General features: G+C 43.1%; 2 protein-coding genes across 2 annotated transcripts in view; both read right to left on the bottom strand.

Moving 5' to 3' along the window:
* Window positions 1–1,881: 1,881 nt before the first annotated feature.
* Window positions 1,882–26,953, bottom strand: part of LOC105419615 (uncharacterized) — a 29,792-nt gene continuing 4,720 nt past the window's right edge. The window contains exons 11-43 of the mRNA XM_029841089.1: window positions 24,659–24,793; window positions 23,693–23,786; window positions 23,561–23,596; window positions 23,229–23,489; window positions 22,570–22,836; window positions 22,243–22,497; window positions 21,889–22,170; window positions 21,508–21,810; window positions 21,026–21,298; window positions 20,387–20,650; window positions 17,252–17,371; window positions 17,079–17,171; window positions 16,913–16,999; window positions 16,778–16,840; window positions 16,633–16,693; window positions 16,054–16,151; window positions 15,922–15,957; window positions 15,590–15,850; window positions 14,989–15,243; window positions 14,635–14,916; window positions 14,254–14,556; window positions 11,435–11,707; window positions 10,796–11,059; window positions 10,602–10,721; window positions 10,429–10,521; window positions 10,264–10,350; window positions 5,637–5,729; window positions 5,473–5,559; window positions 5,338–5,400; window positions 2,902–2,982; window positions 2,253–2,679; window positions 2,001–2,102; window positions 1,882–1,916 (exon numbers count right to left, since the gene is read on the bottom strand). Of these exons, the coding sequence (XP_029696949.1) occupies window positions 2,339–2,679; window positions 2,902–2,982; window positions 5,338–5,400; window positions 5,473–5,559; window positions 5,637–5,729; window positions 10,264–10,350; window positions 10,429–10,521; window positions 10,602–10,721; window positions 10,796–11,059; window positions 11,435–11,707; window positions 14,254–14,556; window positions 14,635–14,916; window positions 14,989–15,243; window positions 15,590–15,850; window positions 15,922–15,957; window positions 16,054–16,151; window positions 16,633–16,693; window positions 16,778–16,840; window positions 16,913–16,999; window positions 17,079–17,171; window positions 17,252–17,371; window positions 20,387–20,650; window positions 21,026–21,298; window positions 21,508–21,810; window positions 21,889–22,170; window positions 22,243–22,497; window positions 22,570–22,836; window positions 23,229–23,489; window positions 23,561–23,596; window positions 23,693–23,786; window positions 24,659–24,793 (5,331 nt within the window). The 3' untranslated portion in view covers window positions 1,882–1,916; window positions 2,001–2,102; window positions 2,253–2,338. The remainder of the gene's footprint in view (window positions 1,917–2,000; window positions 2,103–2,252; window positions 2,680–2,901; window positions 2,983–5,337; window positions 5,401–5,472; window positions 5,560–5,636; window positions 5,730–10,263; window positions 10,351–10,428; window positions 10,522–10,601; window positions 10,722–10,795; window positions 11,060–11,434; window positions 11,708–14,253; window positions 14,557–14,634; window positions 14,917–14,988; window positions 15,244–15,589; window positions 15,851–15,921; window positions 15,958–16,053; window positions 16,152–16,632; window positions 16,694–16,777; window positions 16,841–16,912; window positions 17,000–17,078; window positions 17,172–17,251; window positions 17,372–20,386; window positions 20,651–21,025; window positions 21,299–21,507; window positions 21,811–21,888; window positions 22,171–22,242; window positions 22,498–22,569; window positions 22,837–23,228; window positions 23,490–23,560; window positions 23,597–23,692; window positions 23,787–24,658; window positions 24,794–26,953) is intronic.
* LOC115250768 (Fc receptor-like protein 5) lies at window positions 11,927–13,884 on the bottom strand. The gene is made up of 7 exons (XM_029840758.1): window positions 13,732–13,884; window positions 13,600–13,635; window positions 13,268–13,528; window positions 12,608–12,874; window positions 12,298–12,535; window positions 12,122–12,208; window positions 11,927–12,039 (listed from the first exon to the last, which is right to left on the bottom strand). Exons 1-6 carry the CDS (start codon window positions 13,766–13,768, stop codon window positions 12,124–12,126), a joined length of 924 nt encoding a protein of 307 aa, XP_029696618.1. The 5' UTR covers window positions 13,769–13,884; the 3' UTR covers window positions 11,927–12,039; window positions 12,122–12,123.

Below are 26,953 nucleotides of genomic sequence, written 5' to 3'. Positions count from 1 at the left end.
CACTGATGGCCACAGTATCATAACATTGCAATGGAGTCACTCTGAGGCCTATTGGAATATAAATACCGGATGTGTATCTGAACTAGAGGTAAGATCGGGCCTAAAGAAATCCAGCCCGACCCGACCCAGGCCCGCGGGTATTAAAGCCCGACCCGGCCCGAGCCCGATCAATTAACTTGATTTGCTGGCCCGAGCCCGAAACAAACCCGAAATTTTATATTTTATTTGTGAGGATTCAGGAGGAGGAATTGTAGATCGCGAGGAAGGGCATCTGGGGTAAAGCCTCCAGGGCGCAGCAGGTTCACTATAGTCTTCGTTACTAAAGGCGGAAACAAACATACTTTAAAAATCCTCCGCTGGAGACTGCGCGCACGGATGAATCCATTCATACATGTTTCTGGACCAGCTGCTGTTTGAGAAGTCAGACCCGCTGAGCTAGGTGGTCCAGAGCGGTCACCTCGGTGTAAAGTGCGTGTTATTCCTGTGAAACAAGGGAAATAAATAAACCCTCAGATGGATGGATGGAAAATTAAAAAGAGGGCGGGACCGCGGCATTCACGTGCGCACGGCATGGTCTGGCTCTGTTTAGTAGTTAAATAGCAATTAGCATACAGCGCCTTCTCTGTTTTATCCAAATTATTTATTTTATAACAAGTATTCCTTAGTTTAATAACCATACATCGTTTTAATATACATAATATATAAATAAATATATATATATTTTTTTAAAGTTAGCGAGAGAGAAGCCGACCCGACCCGACCCGAACGTAATAATTGACATTTTGGGCTCGGACTCGGGCTTAAGATCTTACCTCTAAAGTGGACTCAGAGCTCACCTGCAGAGTGTCTGACCTGGACCAGAGTTGAGCAGAAGTGGCTTCTCTTAGTGGTAGAAAATGAGATCACAGGTAGGAAAAAATGACTGAATTTTTCAGATCATCGTGAAAATGTCTTTCTAAATCTGGCTTTGCTAGCTAGTTGTAATGTACAAACCTGTGACCACATAGCAACAGCAGTCATGAAACAGTCAGTAACATACGCTTGGCATATTTGCATTTTGAAACTGTTCCTTGAAGCCATGTTTGTGACTTTATTTTTGATGCACTTCTGCTTCTGTGGTGACACAAAGGTCTACACAAGGTACGGTACAACACTCAACTCTAGATCTGGATCGCCATTTCTTTTTTCATTTACTGTGAAAAATATTGGCAGCCTGACTGGTTTGCCACCTGGCACAGGTAAGGTCAGCCACTCACGTCCCAAATAAGGAGAAATGTTTATCTAAGAGAGAATGAGAATAAATGACCATATATCAAAAACTGAGACCATAACACCTGCAGATGTGCTTCCAGATAACAGATATGCACATATTACCAGTAGTTGACAGTCGATGTCTTTATTTTACTTTTTTATAGTGTATTAATTTGGAAGTTATAGTTTTAACTCAGCAACTTAAACACGAAAAAAACTGAATCCAAAACTTTTTTAATTTTCTGTGTACAAACAGGTTATTTCAAATATCATGCAGGACAGGAAAGATTTTTTTAATAATGTATAAGATGGAATATTTAATAAACAGTATAGAGAGAGCAAAGAAATAACATTGAATTAGAGTTATTGATATACATAAAAATAAAGATCAGTAATTGTGACAGTCGGAATTGTATCAAGCACCACCTCCGTGTCTGACTGTTGGTGTGATGTTTCCAGGACGTTTTCTCAAGTTTTCTTCGTTTCTCTGAAGTTTTGGGGGATGATCAAGTTTTTGTTTTTTTTCCTTGTTGATTCCTGAAAACTGACCTGAACTGAGGTGAGGTGAGGTGAGGTGAGGTGAGGTGAGGTGAGGTGACTCTCAGTGAGTCAGGAGCCACTCTCACAGCGTTCTGGCTCCTCCTGTCTCAGTTCTCCACGTTCCCCTTGAGAAATGAAGCTGCTTGTTATATTTGTATGCCATGAAAGCTAGTTTGAAACATGCTGCTACTTACAGCAAAGGTTCTCACCTTGTTGAGGCCTTCTGTGAAGGACACACACTGCTATTCCAGCAGCAACAGTTAGGACACAAACTAGGATTATTCGCATGAATGAGACGATACCTACAGGACCTGCAAACATAAAAATATAATGTTGTTGCAAGTGCCAGTGAGAGACTGGAGCATAAAGGAATTGCTCTTTCCAACATGAACAAACCAGTTCTCTGGTTGGTTCATGGGTTTCTCAACTACAGCAGACACACATCAAACCTCTCTACACACCACTTGAGTCCGCCGCTGCTTCTCCAGTCTGGTTGACGCACTTCAACACTTTGGACTCCGACACCTCGCTGACAATGTTTCCAACTTTACATTTGAAGACGGTGTCTCCGTCCTCCTCCCTGATGGTGTATGTCAGACTGGGGCCAGTTATGGTTTGGTTCCTCACAGTCCATCTGTACGTGACCCCCCCAGTGGCCTCTGAGCTGATTTTTCACTGTTAAACTGACGTTTGTGATGTTCAGGTACAATCTGTCCTTCAACTGCCCAGAGTAAGTAACTTTACCAGTACTGAACACTGCAGCTACAGATTTATTATATCTCCATTTTGCACGTAAGATGTTTCCACCTTGGAAACATGAAAGTTCCACGTCCTCTCCAACTTTTTTATGAATGACAGGCGAACTTTGACATTTCCAGTCCTCTGCACCTGAAACATGACAACACAGAGGTTCACACACGTCTCACACGCTCGTGAACGTTAAAACACTCTTAAAGCAGATTTAACACCAATGAGAGGAAAGATATTACAAATAGCACCTTAACTTCCTGAAACCTGTGCTTTTCTAAATGTGCATCTGAGGCTTCGGGATCTTTTTCTCTTTTCTGTGCCGTTTGCGTCGTCACAACCCGTAAAAAAATTGTGCCTCACCTGCGATGCAGAGAATGAAAACCAGTCCAAAAATGCGAGTGATGAAGGGGCTCGGATGGGGAGCACAGCTGCCAATCATGTCTGCAGGAGAAAAGAATGATAGTTTAGAAGGGGAAACTGTGCTGTGACAGGAGAGTCTTGTGAGTTCCGGTCTGCTTCTGGAGCCACATTAACCTCACGGGAAATAGCAGAAATACTATACAAACTAACACTTTAAAAACCCAGCAGGCCAAAGTGTTGTACGAAAACACAAGATTGAATCTAAAATAGACCTCACAGCAAGGATATCTCCTCTGAGCTTATGTCATTTTAGAATTCTCAGAAGCAGCTGGTTGGCTGATCAACTCTAGAGGCTTTGTTTTTTGTTTATTTTAGTCGCCTTGGTTGAAAGAAACTTGAATTCACAACTGCACTGTCATGACCGTTGAGATTCAGTCCTGGATCCATTCATACCCCGAGAGTTTTGATGGCTGATTTTGAGTATTGAGCCAGTGAACCCAAATCTATGGGAGGAGTCCAAGTGCCCACCAAAAACCATCACGTCTGTCTTATTTTCACAGAATTTTAATAAACTTTCATTCTATCCAGGCCTTTAAAGCATTAAACACTTGAAGAGTGTTCCTGTGGAAGGTGCATTATTCTTTCTGAGGGGCCAGTAAATCTGACAGACATCAGCACAGCAGTGACAGGATGTCTGTGCAGAATGGACCCCAGTGGGAGCGAACGCAATGAAAACAGAAGAGGGCCTACAACTGAATCTTGCGGGACCCCACATGGGAGGGGCGCACAAGATGACATGGAGTCACCAGTGTTGACACAGAAGGTTGGTCTGCCGGGTCGGATCTCAACCACTCCAGAGCTGCCCCCCCCCTCCCCCGTTACCCACCCAGCATTCTAAAGGAGACATTAGAATTTTATGGTCCGCTGCATCAAACACAACCATTAAATATAAAAGCAGAAGAATGACACTGACCAGAGTTGGTAGAAAAGCTAAAAACTCTCTAAAACCAGATTGTGCTTTTCCAGAAAATGACCGTAAATGATCTTCTCAAGGATTTTTGAAAGAAATGGCGGTCGTGGGCCTGAAGTTTGATAGAGTTGTGGGGTCCAGGGCTGGTTTCTTAATCAGAGGCTTGACCACTGCATGTTTAAGCATTTTGGGGAAAGTTGGAGAGTACAGAGCCCTATTTAGACCAGCGAAGACTGATGGAAAGACCTCTTTAAAGAGTCGAAGAGGGACCGCATCACTCGGGGACCTGGAAGGTTTCAGGTGGCCAACAATCTCCTCCAGGACGGACATGATAACAGGTTGATGGAGGGGTCAGAGGCGGGAAATGTGACTGAAGCTCTTGAAGAGTAAGTGGTGTGTGTTTGTGGGCCGCACTCAAAGCAAACAAACCAAGAAGCAAAACAAAAAAACTGTTAAGATTGCAGATTAATTGTTTTTAATGGTTCTAAGGAAAGTCATGAAACAGCCTCTATTGTTCATTCTATGGAGATCAAAATTGTTGTTGTGAAAGATGGTGGCGTTTATTCTGGTGGTTGTTGGTAGAATAGCGTCATCTGTTGGACGTAATTTAACATTAAGCAATGACCACAGTCGCCTTGCTCTCCCCCTTTTGTCATAAGGCCCCCAATTTGAAAAGCACTACACTGATGTCTGCACAGCACAATCAACAATTGCACACTTTTAGCTGCACGTTGAACACATGATTGTTTTTATTGAAGCCAAACCATAGGGCAGTGACTATGTATTTTTGTGGTTACAGACAGGCGTACGTGTGCATTGCATTCAAGAGTTGACGGAGTCACACGCAGCACGTCCATACATGAAATAACTCAAGTGGCAAGTAATGATTGGAAAATATTGCAGTTTTTCCTATTTAATGTCTTTGTGCTACTTCCTTTTTTTTAGTCATATTTCCAACACAGCAACTTATAAACATGAAAATAAATCACACTTGCAAAACCTGATGAACATCTTTCAAAATATACACGTCTGTGCGAAGTAATTTTACATGTATTTGCAACACTGATTTTATTTAATGGGTAAGACATAATATATGTCCATAATGTCCATGTTCAGGCAGTTTCCTCTTAGAAACAGCTAAAAAGATTAAAAAATTAAAAATATAACCACGTATCATGGGGTTAATTAAATTAAATAGCATGGGGTTAATTAAAGTGTTATAAAAAGGATTACCGCCAGGGGGAGACAAAACCATTAATATAACAATCACATCTGTCAACAAACTGCATTTTTAAAAACAATAATTAACCCTAACAATCACATTTTCTGCTTTTTCTTCACTTCGGAATAAACAGCCTCATCCTGTGCAGACTGCAATTTCCCTACAAGGAGATCAATTTTTTTTTTATTATATTGTTTAAGAATTATTATTTTATAATCGTGTGTTTGTGTGTGTGAGGTGTCACCTGCGGTGGACTGGATTGCCACGTTTGAATAAACCACACTCTCTTCGGAATTTGGATTCCTCCCTATCGGAAGAATCACACACGTCTTTAAAGTGCGACGGCACTACTTTCTGAACTTTCTGAGAATTTACTCACCTCCCTCAGCAGATTTTTTGAGAAAAATCAAAGCATATTCGACCTCAGCAGGATCAGCTGTAACAGAAGCCCTGTTGTTGGCCGATCCTAGTGCGGAAAATTACATTAAAATTTTTTTTAATGCGCCAAAGACCGATCAAAAAGGCACGTAAATGTGCTCTGACCATTTGGAGGAGCCGGATCTGTGTCGTTGAGGTTTGTCTTGTGGTCTGGACCAGAATGTCCGTTGGTGTTTGGGGACCTGATGGGCCACAACTCTGCAAAATACAGGAAATTATTTGTTATTTGGGTGCTTCCTTCTTTAATTTTATGGGCTACTTGGATAAAGAAAACTCACGTTTTGCATAGCGGCCCAGAACAAGGAGAAAGAGCACAAACAGAGTGATACCACAAACCAGTCCAACAGTCAACCACACAGGAAATGGAGAGCTTGAACGCCGCTGAGACAACACTCAACTCTAGATCTGGATCGCCATTTCTTTTGTCATTTACTGTGAAATATATTGGCAGCCTGACTGGTTTGCCACCTGGCACAGGTAAGGTCAGCCACTCACATCCCAAATAAGGAGAAATGTTTATCTAAGAGAGAATGAGAATAAATGACCATATATCAAAAACTGAGACCATAACACCTGCAGATGTGCTTCCAGATAACAGATATGCACATATTACCAGTAGTTGACAGTCGATGTCTTTATTTTACTTTTTTATAGTGTATTAATTTAGAAATTATAGTTTTAACTCAGCAACTTAAATACGATAACCATAAAACTGAATCCAAAACTTTTTTAATTTTCTGTGTACAAACAGGTCATTTCAAATATCATGCAGGACAGGAAACATTTTTTTAATAATGTATAAGATGGAATATTTGCAGCGCACCCCCGCGGTGCTGGTGGTCGGGACCTCAATGGTCAGGCATGTGGTGGTGCACGATGGCCGGACCTTCTGTCACCCCGGTGCCCGTGTTGCGGAGGTTACATCCTCGGCCCTGCAGCTGAGTGCACAGCACCCCTCGGCCTCCACGCTGGTTCTGGAAGCCGGCATCAACGATCTCAAATTTCAGCAGTCGGAGGTTCTGAAGCAGGACTTCATCTCCCTGGTGGACCGTCTGCTGGACACGGGGAGGCGGCTAATTATCTCCGGCCCTCTTCCCCCACCTCGCTACAGTGACGTCGTCACCAGCCGCCTCCGCCAGCTGCACCTGTGGCTGAAGGGGTACTGCTTGGGCAACAGTATCCCCTTCGTTGACAATTTTGCTGCCTTTTTAAATAGACCCCATCTTTTTAAACGGGACGGCCTTCACCCAAACCACGAGGGGTCCCGGCTTCTATCTTTGAACATTGACTTAACTGTCCGTTCCTGCGCAACATCCACCTCCTGACTATTGGTTAGAACACATGCACACCAACACTCTGCCCCCCACTCACACTCACATATACGCTCACCCCCCGCACGCCCCACCATACATGCCCCTCCACCACTACTCCCATGTCTGCCATCAACATCACAGATCACTCACTCCATTGACACCATCACTTCATACAGACAGAATCCCAGGACTGTTCCCAGACGTGACGGTGCTTTTATTGTTCCTATAAAAAGACATGATGAGCGCACGTCCGGCGCGGACATAAAGATGGCCGTGTTGAACGTGCGCTCTCTTTTAAACAAATCTTTTATAATAAACGATTTAATTTTAGACAGAAACCTTGATGGTATTCTTCTTACTGAGACATGGCTTGGCACTGATGCACCTGCTGTCCTCACGGAGGCTTGCCCCCCACATTTTAACTTTTTATTTTCTACAAGGGGGGGTAGGAAAGGAGGTGGAACCGCTTCGATAACAAGGACCGAAATGTCTTCACGCGAGGTCTCTTAATACGTTTCCATCATTTGAGCATCATGCGTTTGTTTTTAGCAGCCCTCCGATTTTAAGCATAACAGTTTACAGACCACCCCAATACTCCACCTCTTTTATTAGCCAATTCTCGGAATCTATGCTAAATACAATAGGATTTTAATAACTGGTGATTTTAATCTACACCTCAACAACGCCTCGGACCCAGTGTCCAGAGAATTCTTAAACCTCCTTCACAGTCTGGATTTTAAACAACATGTCACACAGCCGACCCACAACAGAGGTTGCACCCTGGACCTGGTCATAACCTACGGCCTGTCCGTGGGTGGGTCCTCTGTTGTGGATCTGGCCGTGTCTGACCACTTTTGTGTGTTTTTTAACATCACCAGTTTTAACCAGCGGGGGGCCCCTGTGAGAACGGTGAGGAGACGCTACCTGACTCCTGAAGTGGCTGCAAATTTTATCCAGATTTTACAGAGCACTCCTGCAGAACTTTTACCAGCACCGTGTGATTTTATTGTTGACACTTTTAACAATAAATTAAAGTCAACGCTGGACTCTGTGGCTCCACTTGTCACAAAAACTGTAAGAACAAAACGTGCACCACCGTGGAGAAATGAAGAAACTAGAATACTGAAAAGAACCTGCAGGAGTGCTGAGAGGAGGTGGAGGAAATCCAAACTGACCATTCATAAAGAAATATTTTATCAACACCTCAAAACCTACAATAACACAATCAAGCAGGCAAGAACCTCTCATTTCAAAAAACTAATCTCCAACAATAAAAACAACCCCAAATTTCTATTCCACACCATTGAGCTTTTAACCAATGGTAATTTTAATAGGTGTCCCACAACAACGACTGACACCCTCTGCGAGGCCTTTGCAGACCACTTCAGGAGTAAAATCGCTAATATTAGATCCAGTCTTTTATCACAGCAAATTTTAATCAACAACACTCCTGGATCATTGCTCTCACCTGAGGAGACACTGGAGAGTTTTGTCCTGGTTGATGCAAGGACACTTGGTCGAGTTTTCTCCCAAGTTAGGCCCACAACCTGCCTTTTAGACCCAATTCCCACACCGTTTTTCAAAACATTTTATGGATTCTTTGAGGAACATCTCTTATATATGGTGAATTGCTCTCTTCAGACCGGTGTCTTCCCCACCTCCTTTAAAACGGCGGTGGTGAAGCCCCTTCTGAAGAAGAGCAATCTAGACCCCAGCGTTTTAAATAACTATCGGCCAGTATCCAACCTACCATTTTTAAGTAAAATTTTAGAAAAACTTGTTTTTAACCAAGTAAATGATTTTTTAAACTCAAATGATATTTTACAGAGGCATCGGTCTGGTTTTAGGATGAACCACAGTACAGAGACAGCCCTTTTAAAGATTTTAAATGACATCAGGTGTAACCTAGACAACAAAAAGCTCACGGTGTTGGTTCTACTGGATCTGACCGCCGCTTTTGATACAGTAGACCACCATATTTTATTGAATAGACTGAAGAACCTGGTCGGCCTCTCTGGTACTGTTCTTAACTGGTTCACCTCCTACCTTAGTGACCGAAGCTTCTTTGTAAGTATGGATACATGCTCCTCGAGAATCCATGAGACAAGATGTGGGGTTCCCCAAGGGTCAATCTTAGGTCCAACCCTTTTTAATCTTTACATGCTTCCTCTTGGGGATGTCATCAGGAGCCACGGCATCAGCTTCCACAGCTATGCTGACGATACGCAACTGTACATCGCCGTGGCTCCTGATGACACAGGGCCAGTTGATGCCCTTTTTAACTGTATTCTAGATATCCAGTCATGGATGGCAGAAAACTTCCTACAGCTCAACCAGGACAAAACAGAAGTCTTAGTTATTGGTCCTGAAGGTCAGAGAGAGAAACTTTTTCCAAAATTAAAGGATTTTAAGCCAGCTCAATCTGTAAAAAATCTGGGTGTGATCTTTGACTCTGAGCTTAGTTTTATCCCACACATCAAAAACATAACAAAGGTAGGTTTTTACCACCTGAAGAATATAGTCCGCCTGTTTCTCTCTCAGGCCAGCACGGAGGTGCTGATGCACGCTTTTATCTCTTGTCGTTTAGATTATAATGCCCTGCTCTCTGGTCTTCCAAAAAAGAGCATCACCAACCTACAATTATTACAAAACTCAGCTGCACGAGTGCTGACGAGGACCAGAGGGCGGGAGCACATCACACCAGTTTTAGAATCGCTGCATTGGCTACCCGTGCGTTTCAGGATCGATTTTAAGGTTCTTTTATTAGTTTTTAAATGTCTTAATGGTCTTGGCCCGACTTATTTATCTGACCTGCTTTTATTCTATCAACCCTCGTGGACTCTGAGGTCCTCCGGCACCGGCCTTTTAACCATCCCACATGTAAGCTCTAAAACGCCGGGGAAGCGGCCTTCAGTTATTATGGTCCCCGACTGTGGAACAGCCTGCCGGAGAACCTCAGGGCCGCAGAGACTGTTGAGATTTTTAAAAAGAGGCTCAAGACACACCTTTTTAATCAGGCCTTTAATTGATTTTCTGATTATTTTCAATTTATTTTATGTCTTCATGCTTCTTTATGTCTTATCCTTATCTTACTTGACACTTTTACTGTTTACCACAGTTTAAGTCTTTATGGCTATGTTCACTGAGGTATTTATCCATCTCACAACTAAAGCTTGCTCTCAAAAGAACCTCCTGAGCTGTAAGGTATGTCCCCTCCCCCACACAGGTTCAAGTGGCTCCGGCCATGTGCCACTAACAGCCACATTTCCATAACAAAATGAGTGTCCACAGGGGGGACTTGGGGCCAATTGGCCCTCTTGTGGGTTTTCTAGGTAAAAAGGCCAAATGGCCCCTCTCTGGGACTTCTAGTGTTAAAGTGCGACGGCGCTACTTTCTGAACTTTCTGAGAACTTACTCACCTCCCTCAGCAGATTTTTTGAGAAAAATCAAAGCATATTCGACCTCAGCAGGATCATCTGTAACAGAAGCCCTGTTGTTGGCCGATCCTAGTGCAGAAAATTACATTAAAATGTTTTTTTAATGCGCCAAAGACCGATCAAAAAGGCCCGTAAATGTGCTCTGACCATTTGGAGGAGCCGGATCTGTGTCGTTGAGGTTTGTCTTGTGGTCTGGACCAGAATGTCCGTTGGTGTTTGGGGACCTGATGGGCCACAACTCTGCAAAATGCAGCAAATTATTTGTTATTTGGGTGCTTCCTTCTTTAATTTCATGGGCTACTTGGATAAAGAAAACTCCCGTTTTGCATAGCGGCCCAGAACAAGGAGAAAGAGCACAAACAGAGTGATACCACAAACCAGTCCAACAGTCAACCACACAGGAAACAGAGAGCTTGAACGCCGCTGAGACAACACCAGCGCTACATAGATAATTCACATTATTATTAATTCCCAACCTGTGCTGTGGTGGGCACACTTCTCACAACTCACTCACCTTTTATCGACATCCAGCTTGCTGGCGATGTTGAGCCTGCCGACCGCTGCATCCTGCCTTTCCCTCCACATTTGTAAAAACCTTCGTTGGACTTTGAAACAGCAGGGATGAAAAACTCCCCCCGGGTGTCATTTTGGATGAGTTTGTCATTTTTGTAGAAAGAAATAACAGCAAGGTTTAGTTCTGTCGTCCACTTGCACCGGAGGGTGACGGGCTGTCCCTCAGTCACAGGGTGAACGGGAAAGTCCACGATGGCATTGTTATCTGGAAAAAGGGAATTATATTACATTTCTGGTAATTGGGTGTCTTGCTGCATAATTCATTTACACTTTAATGATTAGTCACACGAGATATTTAATTATCTAATTTGTATGAACACTAAGCCTCACCCTCTTTAATTGCTTCTAGAAATAAGCCTTAGACTTTAACTAGCTTTAAACCGTCCAGAAAAACCAAGCATGTCCTGATCAAGCAACATCTTATGATCTAGAGAAAGCTTGCTTGCATGCTAAGCTTGCAGCTGATGCCCTTGGGGTAGATTGCCTCTGAAAAGTGATGACATATGCTCAAATCATTCCAATAAATTTAGTTGAAATAGTGTCGTGTAATGTAGGTAAGAAAGTGGTAAAACAGACTCACGGGATCTGGTGATGTTGACTGCATTACTGAAGAGTCCTGTTGCGGTCTCACACCAGTACACCCCGTCGATGAATGACTGCCCATTGATGTAGCATGTGGGTCCAGTCATTGACCCCCAGGCGGCGCAACGGGTCAGGTAACCGGAGGAGGAAAACCTATTGACTGTCCACTCAGCTGAGTCTCCGGCGCAGGTCAGCGACAGCGACATTGTGTCCGTGATAAAGTGTTGTGCTCGGTCAGGGCTCACGGAGAGGGTCGCTGCAGACTGAACATCTCAAAAACAAAATATATTAAGTCAGCATGAACATAGTCTAGGTGAAAGATACCAACACTGACGATACCAAACTACTAAACTAGATGCAAAACTTCACCTTGGCTAATTAGCAGAAATGAATTTTCAAGTTTCCAGTTTATCTGCAGACATTCGGACAAAACCGACCAGTGTTATTTGTGGACAAATGTCTCATACATGAGTGTGTCTAAAGGACTTACTGTTGGACACTCTTAGATTAAAGGCAGGGCTCCGTGCCGTCCACGACGTTTCGTTCTTCATTTGGCCCAAACACCTGTAATTCCCATTGTGCGATCCTGTAGCGTAGTTGATTCTGTATTCATTTTTAGACTGAATGTCAATGGCGTTGGCGTTGGGGACTGCACAGTGATAGATCCATTCGAAATCCTCTCCACCTTCAATTTGACACCAGAGCGTGAGTGCCTCCCCGTAGTATATCTCCGGCCAGCTGGGCTGCAGGGTCACCGCAGCTGCGCTTGTAACTGAAAGCGTTTAAAAATCACATCATTTGCCTTAATTGTGTTTTGATTCCAATTGATCAATATTGCCTATGCCGATTGGGTTACTGTACTTGGTGTAGTAAACCGGGTTTCCTCTTCCTCCCCTGCACCAGTACACGCCCCCCTGTGATGTGCTGATTCTGTCATTTGAGAGGAAGGCCACATCTTGTGCGGTTAAGCTATCCTTTTTCTTGCCTCTATACCAGAAGAACTTCCAACCATGGGATGGTGTAATGGTAGAACACGTCAGGGTGACCTTTCCTCCAGCTGCAGCTGCATCTTTCCTTAGTTCTGCTTTTGGTCTGTATGCTGTGGACGTCAGAGCAACCGGAATAGTTAGCATCCATCAGTTCAACCCAGAGCGGCTGTAGTATTACTTACGCTCCACTTTCACCCTTATCGGTTGGGATTCATCACCCGTGCCGAGTTTGCACGTGTAAGAGCTGTCGGACTGTAGCTGGATGCCAATTTCAGCAGCATTTTCTGACATCATTAGCGTCCGCTGGTTTGGGTCCGTTACGATGAGTGACCTGTTCTTGTAGAAGGTGGCTGTTGTCATGTCTGTCTGAAGCCGGTGCCGACAGCGCAGGGGCACCGTTTCACCTCGATACAATATGGCCGCCGGGTGTTGGAGGATCAAATTCCTGTCTGCCAACACAACTGTGTCATGTAGGTTGGTGCGCTTTCACCATTCATTTAAATGCTGTTAAGAAATAGCTGAGCTAATACAAGTAACTTTTATGCAACTTCTTTCCTAGTTTTTAGCCACTAAAGAGAGGCTAAAATATGATACTGAAATGCTTCCTGTCGTTCTGGGGAATGCTCCAGCTCTTCTCTTGTTTAGCAGCTGTCTTAACACTTCTCTTGTTTTTGGTTTTTTTTTTTTTTTTTTTTTTGCCATGAATAACACCCAAAACCACCTTAAGATGAAACCAAAACACTTATAAAGGTCTAAATTCTGATCAGGTGCAGATCTCAAACTAGATGTAAAATCTAGCTGCTTGAAAGTAAAACCTGCAATTATAGCTCAACAGGACTTACCTGATACAGTGAGAGAAACTACATTAGACTCCTTTCTAGTTCCTCTCTGTATATTATCACCAATGCAGGCGTATTGTCCCCCCTGGTTTGTTGTCTGCAGTTGTACCATGTGGGTCTTGAGTCTGCTAAATGGGTAAAGGTCCTGACCATCCTTCCTTATTGCATAATGCCAGTCTGCGTCTTTTCCTTCTCTCATGTCACACATGAGCTTCACGGACTCGCCGGTGAAAAAAGTGGACCAGTCTGGCTCCACAGTCAGCACTAGAGGCCAACAGAAGCATGGGGTGAAGCTAAAGGAGACAGGAACGACACTGGCGAAGACGCAACCTTACCTTGAAGTTGTCCATGGAGCGGCAACATCATCAGCACTAAAAAATTCAGATAATTCCCAAATCAAACTGGGAACACATCAGGTGTTTAACATGCTGACAGTATGAAAGGACTCTGGTCCTACTGGTACTTACAGAAAAGCCCCAGCAGGTGTGGAAAAGCCTGTCCCATTTTAAAATCCAGCACTGAGATGTGTGCAAATTTGAGCAGAATGAGCACCAAACGTTCCCATCTGAGGAGAAATCAGGAAGTGTTGACTATATACTGGGGTAGACTCATCTCAACTTCTTGTGTCAGCGCTTCCTTCCTTTTGGTGGCGCAACGGGTCAGGTAACCTATTGACTGTCCACTCAGCTGAGTCTCCGGCGCAGGTCAGCGACAGTGTGTCCGTGATAAAGTGTTGTGCTCGGTCAGGGCTCACGGAGAGGGTCGCTGCAGACTGAACATCTCAAAAACAAAATATATTAAGTCAGCATGAACATAGTCTAGGTGAAAGATACCAACACTGACGATACCAAACTACTAAACTAGATGCAAAACTTCACCTTGGCTAATTAGCAGAAATGAATTTTCAAACTAAGTACAATTATTATAAAGACAGCTTAATATTTGTTCTGTTTTGTAGGGGAAAACCAAAACCAAAGATAAATCCTCACCTCCAGACCAGACAAACTTTACTTCACTATCGTAAGTGAACGATTGAGGATTTCCTCTTGCAGCTCTACAGACATATCCTGCCGTCTGTGTCTGTCCGTAAACAATAAAATAAGGCTGTTCGGTCCCATTGCTGCTGCCAGGTAACGGTTCCATGGTGTAAAACGTGATGGGTAAATTGGGAATGGCCTTGTACCAGTAGAACCTCCAACCCACATCTGGATATTTGACACTGCAGTTCAGGGTAACAGAGTCTCCAGAACTCAGCCATGATGGAGACACTGTGAGGTTAGGTACCAGTTTATCTGCAGACATTCGGACAAAACCGACCAGTGTTATTTGTGGACAAATGTCTCATACATGAGTGTGTCTAAAGGACTTACTGTTGGACACTCTTAGATTAAAGGCAGGGCTCCATGCCGTCGACGACGTTTCGTTCTTCATTTGGCCCAAACACATGTAATTCCCATTGTGCGATCCTGTAGCGTAGTTGATTCTGTATTCATTTTTAGACTGAATTCCAATGGCGTTGGCGTTGGGGACTGCCCATTGATAGATCCATTCGAAATCCTCTCCACCTTCAATTTGACACCAGAGCGTGAGTGCCTCCCCGTAGTATATCTCCGGCCAGCTGGGCTGCAGGGTCACCGCAGCTGCGCTTGTAACTGAAAGCGTTTAAAAATCACATCATTTGCCTTAATTGTGTTTTGATTCCAATTTATCAATATTGCCTATACCGATTGGGTTACTGTACTCGGTGTAGTAAACCGGGTTTCCTCTTCCTCCCCTGCACCAGTACACGCCCCCCTGTGATGTGCTGATTCTGTCATTTGAGAGGAAGGCCACATCTTGTGCGGTTAAGCTATCCTTTTTCTTGCCTCTATACCAGAAGAACTTCCAACCATGGGATGGTGTAATGGTAGAACACGTCAGGGTGACCTTTCCTCCAGCTGCAGCTGCATCTTTCCTTAGTTCTGCTTTTGGTCTGTATGCTGTGGACGTCAGAGCAACCGGAATAGTTAGCACCCATCAGTTCAACCCAGAGCGGGTGTAGTATTACTTACGCTCCACTTTCACCCTTATCGGTTGGGATTCATCACCCGTGCCGAGTTTGCACGTGTAAGAGCTGTCGGACTGTAGCTGGATGCCAATTTCAGCAGCATTTTTTACAGGTTTTTATTTATTTATTTTTTGCCATGAATAACACCCAAAACCACCTTAAGATGAAACCAAAACACTTATAAAGGTCTAAATTCTGATCATGTGCAGATCTCAAACTAGATGTAAAATCTAGCTGCTTGAAAGTAAAACCTGCAATTATAGCTCAATAGGACTTACCTGATACAGTGAGAGAAACTACATAAGACTCCTTTCTAGTTCTTCTCTGTTTATTATAACCAATGCAGGTGTATTGTCCACCCTGGTTTGTTGTCTGCAGTTGTACCATGTGGGTCTTGAGTCTGCTAAATGGGTAAAGTTCCTGACCATCCTTCCTTATTGCATATTGCCAGTCTGCGTCTTTTCCTTCTCTCATGTCACACATGAGCTTCACGGACTCGCCGGTGAAAAAAGTGGACCAGTCTGGCTCCACAGTCAGCACTAGAGGCCAACAGAAGCATGGGGTGAAGCTAAAGGAGACAGGAACGACACTGGCGAAGACGCAACCTTACCTTGAAGTTGTCCATGGAGCGGCAACATCATCAGCACTAAAAAATTCAGATAATTCCCAAATCAAACTGGGAACACATCAGGTGTTTAACATGCTGACAGTATGAAAGGACTCTGGTCCTACTGGTACTTACAGAAAAGCCCCAGCAGGTGTGGAAAAGCCTGTCCCATTTTAAAATCCAGCACTGAGATGTGTGCAAATTTGAGCAGAATGAGCACCAAACGTTCCCATCTGAGGAGAAATCAGGAAGTGTTGACTATATACTGGGGTAGACTCTTCTTGACTTCTTGTGTCAGCGCTTCCTTCCTTTTTTAACTTACTTTTTTTATTTTGGTCTTTGAGTCTCAACTTTAAATAGCTGTTTAAACTCCATCGCCAACATAAAAACAATCAGAAATCCACCAATCACCAGTTGGTCTCAGATGGGATTGAGCCTTTCCGTACTGGGCACGGAATGGACAACAACGGTTGGAGAGGGTTTGCTGGGATTACATCATTTAAGCCCTTGAAAACTGGAAGTAATGATTGGAAAATATTGCAGTTTTTCCTATTTAATGTCTTTGTGCTACTTCCTTTTTTTAGTCATATTTCCAACACAGCAACTTATAAACATGAAAATAAATCTCGCTTGCAAAACCTGATGAACATCTTTCAAAATATACACGTCTGTGCGAAGTAATTTTACATGTATTTGCAACACTGATTTTTTCACATTTTCTGCTTTTTCTTCACTTCGGAATAAACAGCCTCATCCTGTGCAGACTGCGATTTCCCTACAAGGAGATCAATTTTTTTTATTATATTGTTTAAGAATTATTATTTTACAATCGTGTGCGTGTGTGTGTGTGAGGTGTCACCTGTGGTGGACTGGATTGCCACGTTTGAATAAAGCACACTCTCTTCGGAATTTGGATTCCTCCCTATCGGAAGAATCACACACGTCTTTAAAGTGCGACGGCGCTACTTTCTGAACTTTTTGAGAACTTACTCACCTCCCTCAGCAGATTTTTTGAGAAAAATCAAACCATATTCGACCTCAGCAGGATCATCTGTAACAGAAGCCCTGTTTTTGGCCGATCCTAGTGCAGAAAATTACATTAAAAATTTTTTTTTAATGCGCCAAAGACCGATCAAAAAGGCACGTAAATGTGCTCTGACCATTTGGAGGAGCCGGATCTGTGTTGTTGAGGTTTGTCTTGTGGTCTGGACCAGAATGTCCGTTGGTGTTTGGGGACCTGATGGGCCACAACTCTGCAAAATACAGCAAATTATTTGTTATTTGGGTGCTTCCTTCTTTAATTTTATGGGCTACTTGGATAAAGAAAACTCACGTTTTGCATAGCGGCCCAGAACAAGGAGAAAGAGCACAAACAGAGTGATACCACAAACCAGTCCAACAGTTAACCACACAGGAAACAGAGAGCTTGAACGCCGCTGAGACAACACCGCCGCTACATAGATAATTCACATTATTATTAATTCTTCAGCAACACTTTCACAACTTTTTTTACAGAAATCCAGTTTGAGTCAGAGAAGCTGACCAACGCTCAAACAACATGGCGGTCTATAGAGCCGATCATATTGCTAAATGTACAAGATGAATCCTAGCAGCACAGGGTCCAACTCCCTAGCAACCAAATTAAGCAACCAGGCTAAAAACAGGAACAACCAGAAGGGCGTTGCAGGTCAGGGGTGTTCAAGCTTTATAGCCTGAGACTTTTAAAAATGACAGTCAAAATTATCTACTGACATCTTAGTTGTATATATCACCATTAACACCCAAAATAGAGTGCAGAGTCACTAGTTTTCAGCCTTTATTAATCAGTCAACCAGACAGGAACACAGGTTGTGTGATAACCACAACTTGCTCAAAAAACCTGTCGCCCACGTGAAACAACCAACATCTCTCGATCTCAGTCCTCTTCACACGCGTTCCAACGCTCCCAATAACAACTGATTATCTGGTCAAGACAAGACAAATAAGCAGAAGAACAGAATACATGTGACATACATGCACACACACACACACACACACACACACACACTGGTGGAGTCAGCAGCGACAAAATCTCCCATTTCTAAGAAAAATACGAAAGGTTGTTATTATTAGATTAGGTCTGTGTGTGTGTGTGTGTGTGTGTGTGTGTGGGTGTGTGTGGGTGGGGTGACAGATACGGATATTTATAGAAACACGGAACCGAGTTCAGTTGCGATTGCTTCAATTCAGGACGCATTAGTTGCCAATTAAAGAACGATTCCGTATTTTACGGGACTGGTGGCATCTGTAGATTAATGTCGATACTGGCTTGATACTTGCGCGGTTTCTACGCGGTTTACTGCGCATGTGCAGCGTCCAGGTGTCCAGCCACTCACACGTGGGGAGTTTATTTATTGGAGTTTACCTGTAATATTTGGCGCTTCGTCATATGAACTACCCGCAGTGTAATTTAAAGTAGTCACTGAAACGTGGAAGCTGTTTATTCTTATCCAAATCTGAGAGAATATGTGCCGGTATCGTGTTGGGGGGGGGCCCTGACATCCACTAAAGTGGACTCAGAGCTCACCTGCAGAGTGTCTGACCTGGACCAGAGTTGAGCAGAAGTGGCTTCTCTTAGTGGTAGAAAATGAGATCACAGGTAGGAAAAAATGACTGAATTTTTCAGATCATCGTGAAAATGTCTTTCTAAATCTGGCTTTGCTAGCTAGTTGTAATGTACAAACCTGTGACCACATAGCAACAGCAGTCATGAAACAGTCAGTAACATACACTCGGCATATTTGCATTTTGAAACTGTTCCTTGAAGCCATGTTTGTGACTTTATTTTTGATGCACTTCCTTTTTTCTTTTTTTTTTAGCTTTATTTATCGCAAAGAACCAAAGCACAGGACCGTGATGCTGATGCTGCTTCTGTGGTGACACAAAGGTCTACACAAGGTACGGTACAACACTCAACTCTAGATCTGGATCGCCATTTCTTTTGTCATTTACTGTGAAAAATATTGGCAGCCTGACTGGTTTGCCACCTGGCACAGGTAAGGTCAGCCACTCACGTCCCAAATAAGGAGAAATGTTTATCTAAGAGAGAATGAGAATAAATGACCATATATCAAAAACTGAGACCATAACACCTGCAGATGTGCTTCCAGATAACAGATATGCACATATTACCAGTAGTTGACAGTCGATATCTTTATTTTACTTTTTTATAGTGTATTAATTTGGAAGTTATAGTTTTAACTCGGCAACTTAAACACGAAAAAAACTGAATCCAAAACTTTTTTAATTTTCTGTGTACAAACAGGTCATTTCAAATATCATGCAGGACAGGAAACATTTTTTTAATAATGTATACGATGGAATATTTAATAAACAGTATAGAGAGAGCAAAGAAATAACATTGAATTAGAGTTATTGATATACATAAAAATAAAGATCAGTAATTCTGACAGTCGGAATTGTATCAAGCACCACCTCCGTGTCTGACTGTTGGTGTGATGTTTCCAGGAAGTTTTCTCAAGTTTTCTTCGTTTTCTCTGAAATTTTGGGGGATGATCAAGGTTTTTTGTTTTTTTTTCTCCTTGTTGAATCCTGAAAACTGACCTGGACTGAGGTGAGGGGAGGGGAGGGGAGGGGAGGGGAGGGGAGGGGGCTCCTGACTCTCAGTGAGTCAGGAGCCACTCTCACAGCGTTCTGGCTCCTCCTGTCTCAGTTCTCCACTTTCCCCTTGAGAAATGAAGCTGCTTGTTATATTTGTATACCATGAAAGCTAGTTTGAAACATGCTGCTACTTACAGCAAAGGTTCTCACCTTGTTGACGCCTTCTGTGAAGGACACACACTGCTATTCCAGCAGCAACAGTTAGGACACAAACTAGGATTATTCGCATGAACGAGACGATACCTACAGGACCTGCAAACATAAAAATATAATGTTGCTGCAAGTGCCAGTGAGAGACTGGTGCATAAAGGAATTGCGTTTAAGAGCACACGAATGAGGGAAAGTTGATTTTAGAGCGAGAACTGTAGGTTATTAGGTTAGTGGAGGAAATCAGAAGAGTCTTACCATGTACCTGCAGAGTGACGGAGACTGATGGGTGTTGTTGCTCTGGTGGATTAGTAACGAGGATAAAACTTAATATACCAGAATCGCTGGGTTTAAGATTTTTCACTGTTAAACTGAAGTTTGTGATGTTCAGGTACAATCTGTCCTTCCACTGCCCAGAGTAAGTAACTTTACTCATTTACACTACTACTTGGATAAAGAAAACGCCCGTTTTGCATAGCGGCCCAGAACAAGGAGAAAGAGCACAAACAGAGTGATACCACAAACCAGTCCAACAGTCAACCACACAGGAAACGGAGAGCTTGGATGCTGCTGAGACAACACCAGCGCTACATAGATAATTCACGTTATTATTAATTCCCAACCTGTGCTGTGGTGGGCACACTTCTCACAACTCACTCACCTTTTATCGACATCCAGCTTGCTGGCGATGTTGAGCCTGCCGACCGCTGCATCCTGCCTTTCCTCCCACATTTGTAAAAACCTTCATCGGACTTTGAAACAGCAGGGATGAAAAACTCCCCCCGGGTGTCATTTTGGATGAGTTTGTCATTTTTGTAGAAAGAAATAACAGCAAGGTTTAGTTCTGTCGTCCACTTGCACCGGAGGGTGACGGGCTGTCCCTCAGTCACAGGGTGAACGGGAAAGTCCACGATAGTATTGTTATCTGGAAAAAGGGAATTATATTGCATTTCTGGTAACTGGGTGTCTTGCTGCATAATTCATTTACACTTTAATGATTAGTCACACGAGATATTTAATTATCTAACTTGTATGAACACTAAGCCTCACCCTCTTTAATTGCTTCTAGAAATAAGCCTTAGACTTTAACTAGCTTTAAACCGTCCAGAAAAACCAAGCATGTCCTGATCAAGCAACATCTTATGATCTAGAGAAAGCTTGCTTGCATGCTAAGCTAGCAGCTGATGCCCTTGGGGTAGATTGCCTCTGAAAAGTGATGACATATGCTCAAATCATTCCAATAAATTTAGTTGAAATAGTGTCGTGTAATGTAGGTAAGAAAGTGGTAAAACAGACTCACAGGTTCCGGTGATGTTGACTGCATTACTGAAGAGTCCTGTTGCGGTCTCACACCAGTACACCCCGTCGATGAATGACTGCCCATTGATGTAGCATGTGGGTCCAGTCATTGACCCCCAGGTGGCGCAACGGGTCAGGTAACCATAGGAGGAAAACCTATTGACTGTCCACTCAGCTGAGTCTCCGGCGCAGGTCAGCGACAGCGACATTGTGTCCGTGATAAAGTGTTGTGCTCGGTCAGGGCTCACGGAGAGGGTCGCTGCAGACTGAACATCTCAAAAACAAAATATATTAAGTCAGCATGAACATAGTCTAGGTGAAAGATACCAACACTGACGATACCAAACTACTAAACTAGATGCAAAACTTCACCTTGGCTAATTAGCAGAAATGAATTTTCAAACTAAGTACAATTATTATAAAGACAGCTTAATATTTGTTCTGTTTTGTAGGGGAAAACCAAAACCAAAGATAAATCCTCACCTCCAGACCAGACAAACTTTACTTTACTGTTGTAAGTGAACGATTGAGGATTTCCTCTTGCAGCTCTACAGACATATCCTGCCGTCTGTGTCTGTCCGTAAACAATAAAATAAGGCTGTTCGGTCCCATTGCTGCTGCCAGGTAACGGTTCCATGGTGTAAAACGTGATGGGTAAATTGGGAATGGCCTTGTACCAGTAGAACCTCCAACCCACATCTGGATATTTGACACTGCAGTTCAGGGTAACAGAGTCTCCAGAACTCAGCCATGATGGAGACACTGTGAGGTTAGGTACCAGTTTATCTGCAGACATTCGGACAAAACCGACCAGTGTTATTTGTGGACAAATGTCTCATACATGAGTGTGTCTAAAGGACTTACTGTTGGACACTCTTAGATTAAAGGCAGGGCTCCGTGCCGTCGACGACGTTTCGTTCTTCATTTGGCCCAAACACCTGTAATACCCATTGTGCGATCCTGTAGCGTAGTTGATTCTGTATTCATTTTTAGACTGAATGTCAATGGCGTTGGTGTTGGGGACTGCCCATTGATAGATCCATTCGAAATCCTCTCCACCTTCAATTTGACACCAGAGCGTGAGTGCCTCCCCGTAGTATATCTCCGGCCAGCTGGGCTGCAGGGTCACCACAGCTGCGCTTGTAACTGAAAGCGTTTAAAAATCACATCATTTGCCTTAATTGTGTTTTGATTCCAATTTATCAATATTGCCTATACCGATTGGGTTACTGTACTCGGTGTAGTAAACCGGGTTTCCTCTTCCTCCCCTGCACCAGTACACGCCCCCCTGTGATGTGCTGATTCTGTCATTTGAGAGGAAGGCCACATCTTGTGCGGTTAAGCTATCCTTTTTCTTGCCTCTATACCAGAAGAACTTCCAACCATGGGATGGTATAATGGTAGAACACGTCAGGGTGACCTTTCCTCCAGCTGCAGCTTCATCTTTCCTTAGTTCTGCTTTTGGTCTGTATGCTGTGGACGTCAGAGCAACCGGAATAGTTAGCATCCATCAGTTCAACCCAGAGCGGCTGTAGTATTACTTACGCTCCACTTTCACCCTTATCGGTTGGGATTCATCACCCGTGCCGAGTTTGCACGTGTAAGAGCTGTCGGACTGTAGCTGGATGCCAATTTCAGCAGCATTTTCTGACATCATCAGCGTCCGCTGGTTTGGGTCCGTTACGATGAGTGACCTGTTCTTGTAGAAGGTGGCTGTTGTCATGTCTGTCTGAAGCTGGTGCCGACAGCACAGGGGCACCGTTTCACCTCGATACAATATGGCCGCCGGGTGTTGGAGGATCAAATTCCTGTCTGCCAACACAACTGTGTCATGTAGGTTGTTGCGCTTTCACCATTCATTTAAATGCTGTTAAGAAATAGCTGCGCTAATACAAGTAACTTTTATGCAACTTCTTTGCTAGTTTTTAGCCACTAAAGAGAGGCTAAAATATGATACTAAAATGCTTCCTGTCATTCTGGTGAATGCTCCAGCTCTTCTCTTGTTTAGCAGCTGTCTTAGCACTTCTCTTGTTTTCGGTTTTTATTTATTTATTTTTTTGCCACGAATAACACCCAAAACCACCTTAAGATGAAACCAAAACACTTATAAAGGTCTAAATTCTGATCAGGTGCAGATCTCAAACTAGATGTAAAATCTAGCTGCTTGAAAGTAAAACCTGCAATTATAGCTCAACAGGACTTACCTGATACAGTGAGAGAAACTACATTAGACTCCTTTGTAGTTCTTCTCTGTATATTAAAACCAATGCAGGCGTATTGTCCACCCTGGTTTGTTGTCAGCAGTTTTACCATGTGGGTCTTGAGTCTGCTAAATAGGTAAAGTTCCTGACCATCCTTCCTTATTGCATAATGCCAGTCTGCGTCTTTTCCTTCTCTCATGTCACACATGAGCTTCACGGACTCGCCGGTGAAAAAAGTGGACCAGTCTGGCTCCACAGTCAGCACTAGAGGCCAACAGAAGCATGGGGTGAAGCTAAAGGAGACAGGAACGACACTGGCGAAGACGCAACCTTACCTTGAAGTTGTCCATGGAGCGGCAACATCATCAGCACTAAAAAATTCAGATATTTCCCAAATCAAACTGGGAACACATCAGGTGTTTAACATGCTGACAGTATGAAAGGTCTCTGGTCCTACTGGTACTTACAGAAAAGCCCCAGCAGGTGTGGAAAAGCCTGTCCCATTTTAAAATCCAGCACTGAGATGTGTGCAAATTTGAGCAGAATGAGCACCAAACGTTCTCAGGAAGTGTTGACTATATACTGGGGTAGACTCTTCTTGACTTCTTGTGTCAGCGCTTCCTTCCTTTTTTAACTTACTTTTTTTATTTTGGTCTTTGAGTCTCAACTTTAAATAGCTGTTTAAACTCCATCGCCAACATAAAAACAATCAGAAATCCACCAATCACCAGTTGGTCTCAGATGGGATTGAGCCTTTCCGTACTGGGCACGGAATGGACAACAACGGTTGGAGAGGGTTTGCTGGGATTACATCATTTAAGCCCTTGAAAACTGGAAGTAATGATTGGAAAATATTGCAGTTTTTCCTATTTAATGTCTTTGTGCTACTTCCTTTTTTTAGTCATATTTCCAACACAGCAACTTATAAACATGAAAATAAATCTCGCTTGCAAAACCTGATGAACATCTTTCAAAATATACACGTCTGTGCGAAGTAATTTTACATGTATTTGCAACACTGATTTTTTCACATTTTCTGCTTTTTCTTCACTTCGGAATAAACAGCCTCATCCTGTGCAGACTGCGATTTCCCTACAAGGAGATCAATTTTTTTTATTATATTGTTTAAGAATTATTATTTTACAATCGTGTGCGTGTGTGTGTGTGAGGTGTCACCTGTGGTGGACTGGATTGCCACGTTTGAATAAAGCACACTCTCTTCGGAATTTGGATTCCTCCCTATCGGAAGAATCACACACGTCTTTAAAGTGCGACGGCGCTACTTTCTGAACTTTTTGAGAACTTACTCACCTCCCTCAGCAGATTTTTTGAGAAAAATCAAACCATATTCGACCTCAGCAGGATCATCTGTAACAGAAGCCCTGTTTTTGGCTGATCCTAGTGCAGAAAATTACATTAAAAAAATTTTTTTAATGCGCCAAAGACCGATCAAAAAGGCACGTAAATGTGCTCTGACCATTTGGAGGAGCCGGATCTGTGTTGTTGAGGTTTGTCTTGTGGTCTGGACCAGAATGTCCGTTGGTGTTTGGGGACCTGATGGGCCACAACTCTGCAAAATACAGCAAATTATTTGTTATTTGGGTGCTTCCTTCTTTAATTTTATGGGCTACTTGGATAAAGAAAACTCACGTTTTGCATAGCGGCCCAGAACAAGGAGAAAGAGCACAAACAGAGTGATACCACAAACCAGTCCAACAGTTAACCACACAGGAAACAGAGAGCTTGAACGCCGCTGAGACAACACCGCCGCTACATAGATAATTCACATTATTATTAATTCTTCAGCAACACTTTCACAACTTTTTTTACAGAAATCCAGTTTGAGTCAGAGAAGCTGACCAACGCTCAAACAACATGGCGGTCTATAGAGCCGATCATATTGCTAAATGTACAAGATGAATCCTAGCAGCACAGGGTCCAACTCCCTAGCAACCAAATTAAGCAACCAGGCTAAAAACAGGAACAACCAGAAGGGCGTTGCAGGTCAGGGGTGTTCAAGCTTTATAGCCTGAGACTTTTAAAAATGACAGTCAAAATTATCTACTGACATCTTAGTTGTATATATCACCATTAACACCCAAAATAGAGTGCAGAGTCACTAGTTTTCAGCCTTTATTAATCAGTCAACCAGACAGGAACACAGGTTGTGTGATAACCACAACTTGCTCAAAAAACCTGTCGCCCACGTGAAACAACCAACATCTCTCGATCTCAGTCCTCTTCACACGCGTTCCAACGCTCCCAATAACAACTGATTATCTGGTCAAGACAAGACAAATAAGCAGAAGAACAGAATACATGTGACATACATGCACACACACACGCACACACACACACACACTGGTGGAGTCAGCAGCGACAAAATCTCCCATTTCTAAGAAAAATACGAAAGGTTGTTATTATTAGATTAGGTCTGTGTGTGTGTGTGTGTGTGTGTGTGTGTGTGTGTGTGTGTGTGTGTGTGTGTGTGTGGGTGTGTGTGTGTGTGTGTGTGTGGGTGTGTGTGTGGGTGGGGTGACAGATACGGATATTTATAGAAACACGGAACCGAGTTCAGTTGCGATTGCTTCAATTCAGGACGCATTAGTTGCCAATTAAAGAACGATTCCGTATTTTACGGGACTGGTGGCATCTGTAGATTAATGTCGATACTGGCTTGATACTTGCGCGGTTTCTACGCGGTTTACTGCGCATGTGCAGCGTCCAGGTGTCCAGCCACTCACACGTGGGGAGTTTATTTATTGGAGTTTACCTGTAATATTTGGCGCTTCGTCATATGAACTACCCGCAGTGTAATTTAAAGTAGTCACTGAAACGTGGAAGCTGTTTATTCTTATCCAAATCTGAGAGAATATGTGCCGGTATCGTGTTGGGGGGGGGCCCTGACATCCACTAAAGTGGACTCAGAGCTCACCTGCAGAGTGTCTGACCTGGACCAGAGTTGAGCAGAAGTGGCTTCTCTTAGTGGTAGAAAATGAGATCACAGGTAGGAAAAAATGACTGAATTTTTCAGATCATCGTGAAAATGTCTTTCTAAATCTGGCTTTGCTAGCTAGTTGTAATGTACAAACCTGTGACCACATAGCAACAGCAGTCATGAAACAGTCAGTAACATACACTCGGCATATTTGCATTTTGAAACTGTTCCTTGAAGCCATGTTTGTGACTTTATTTTTGATGCACTTCCTTTTTTCTTTTTTTTTTAGCTTTATTTATCGCAAAGAACCAAAGCACAGGACCGTGATGCTGATGCTGCTTCTGTGGTGACACAAAGGTCTACACAAGGTACGGTACAACACTCAACTCTAGATCTGGATCGCCATTTCTTTTGTCATTTACTGTGAAAAATATTGGCAGCCTGACTGGTTTGCCACCTGGCACAGGTAAGGTCAGCCACTCACGTCCCAAATAAGGAGAAATGTTTATCTAAGAGAGAATGAGAATAAATGACCATATATCAAAAACTGAGACCATAACACCTGCAGATGTGCTTCCAGATAACAGATATGCACATATTACCAGTAGTTGACAGTCGATATCTTTATTTTACTTTTTTATAGTGTATTAATTTGGAAGTTATAGTTTTAACTCGGCAACTTAAACACGAAAAAAACTGAATCCAAAACTTTTTTAATTTTCTGTGTACAAACAGGTCATTTCAAATATCATGCAGGACAGGAAACATTTTTTTAATAATGTATACGATG

This window comes from Takifugu rubripes, chromosome 8 (assembly GCF_901000725.2).
Source record: "Takifugu rubripes chromosome 8, fTakRub1.2, whole genome shotgun sequence".
NCBI lineage: Eukaryota > Metazoa > Chordata > Actinopteri > Tetraodontiformes > Tetraodontidae > Takifugu > Takifugu rubripes.
This window is presented reverse-complemented; position numbering and strand designations above follow the sequence as displayed.

Bases quoted from the DNA above. Each gene is read 5' to 3' on its own strand.
- LOC115250768 (XM_029840758.1), bottom strand. From the start codon at position 13,768: ATGGGACAGGCTTTTCCACACCTGCTGGGGCTTTTCT. The intron at 12,875-13,267 runs GTAAGTCCTGTT...TTGTGTTGGCAG, and splicing joins AGTTTCTCTCACTGTATCAG to ACAGGAATTTGATCCTCCAA. The intron at 12,209-12,297 runs GTACAGTAACCC...AAACGCTTTCAG, and splicing joins AACCCGGTTTACTACACCAA to TTACAAGCGCAGCTGCGGTG.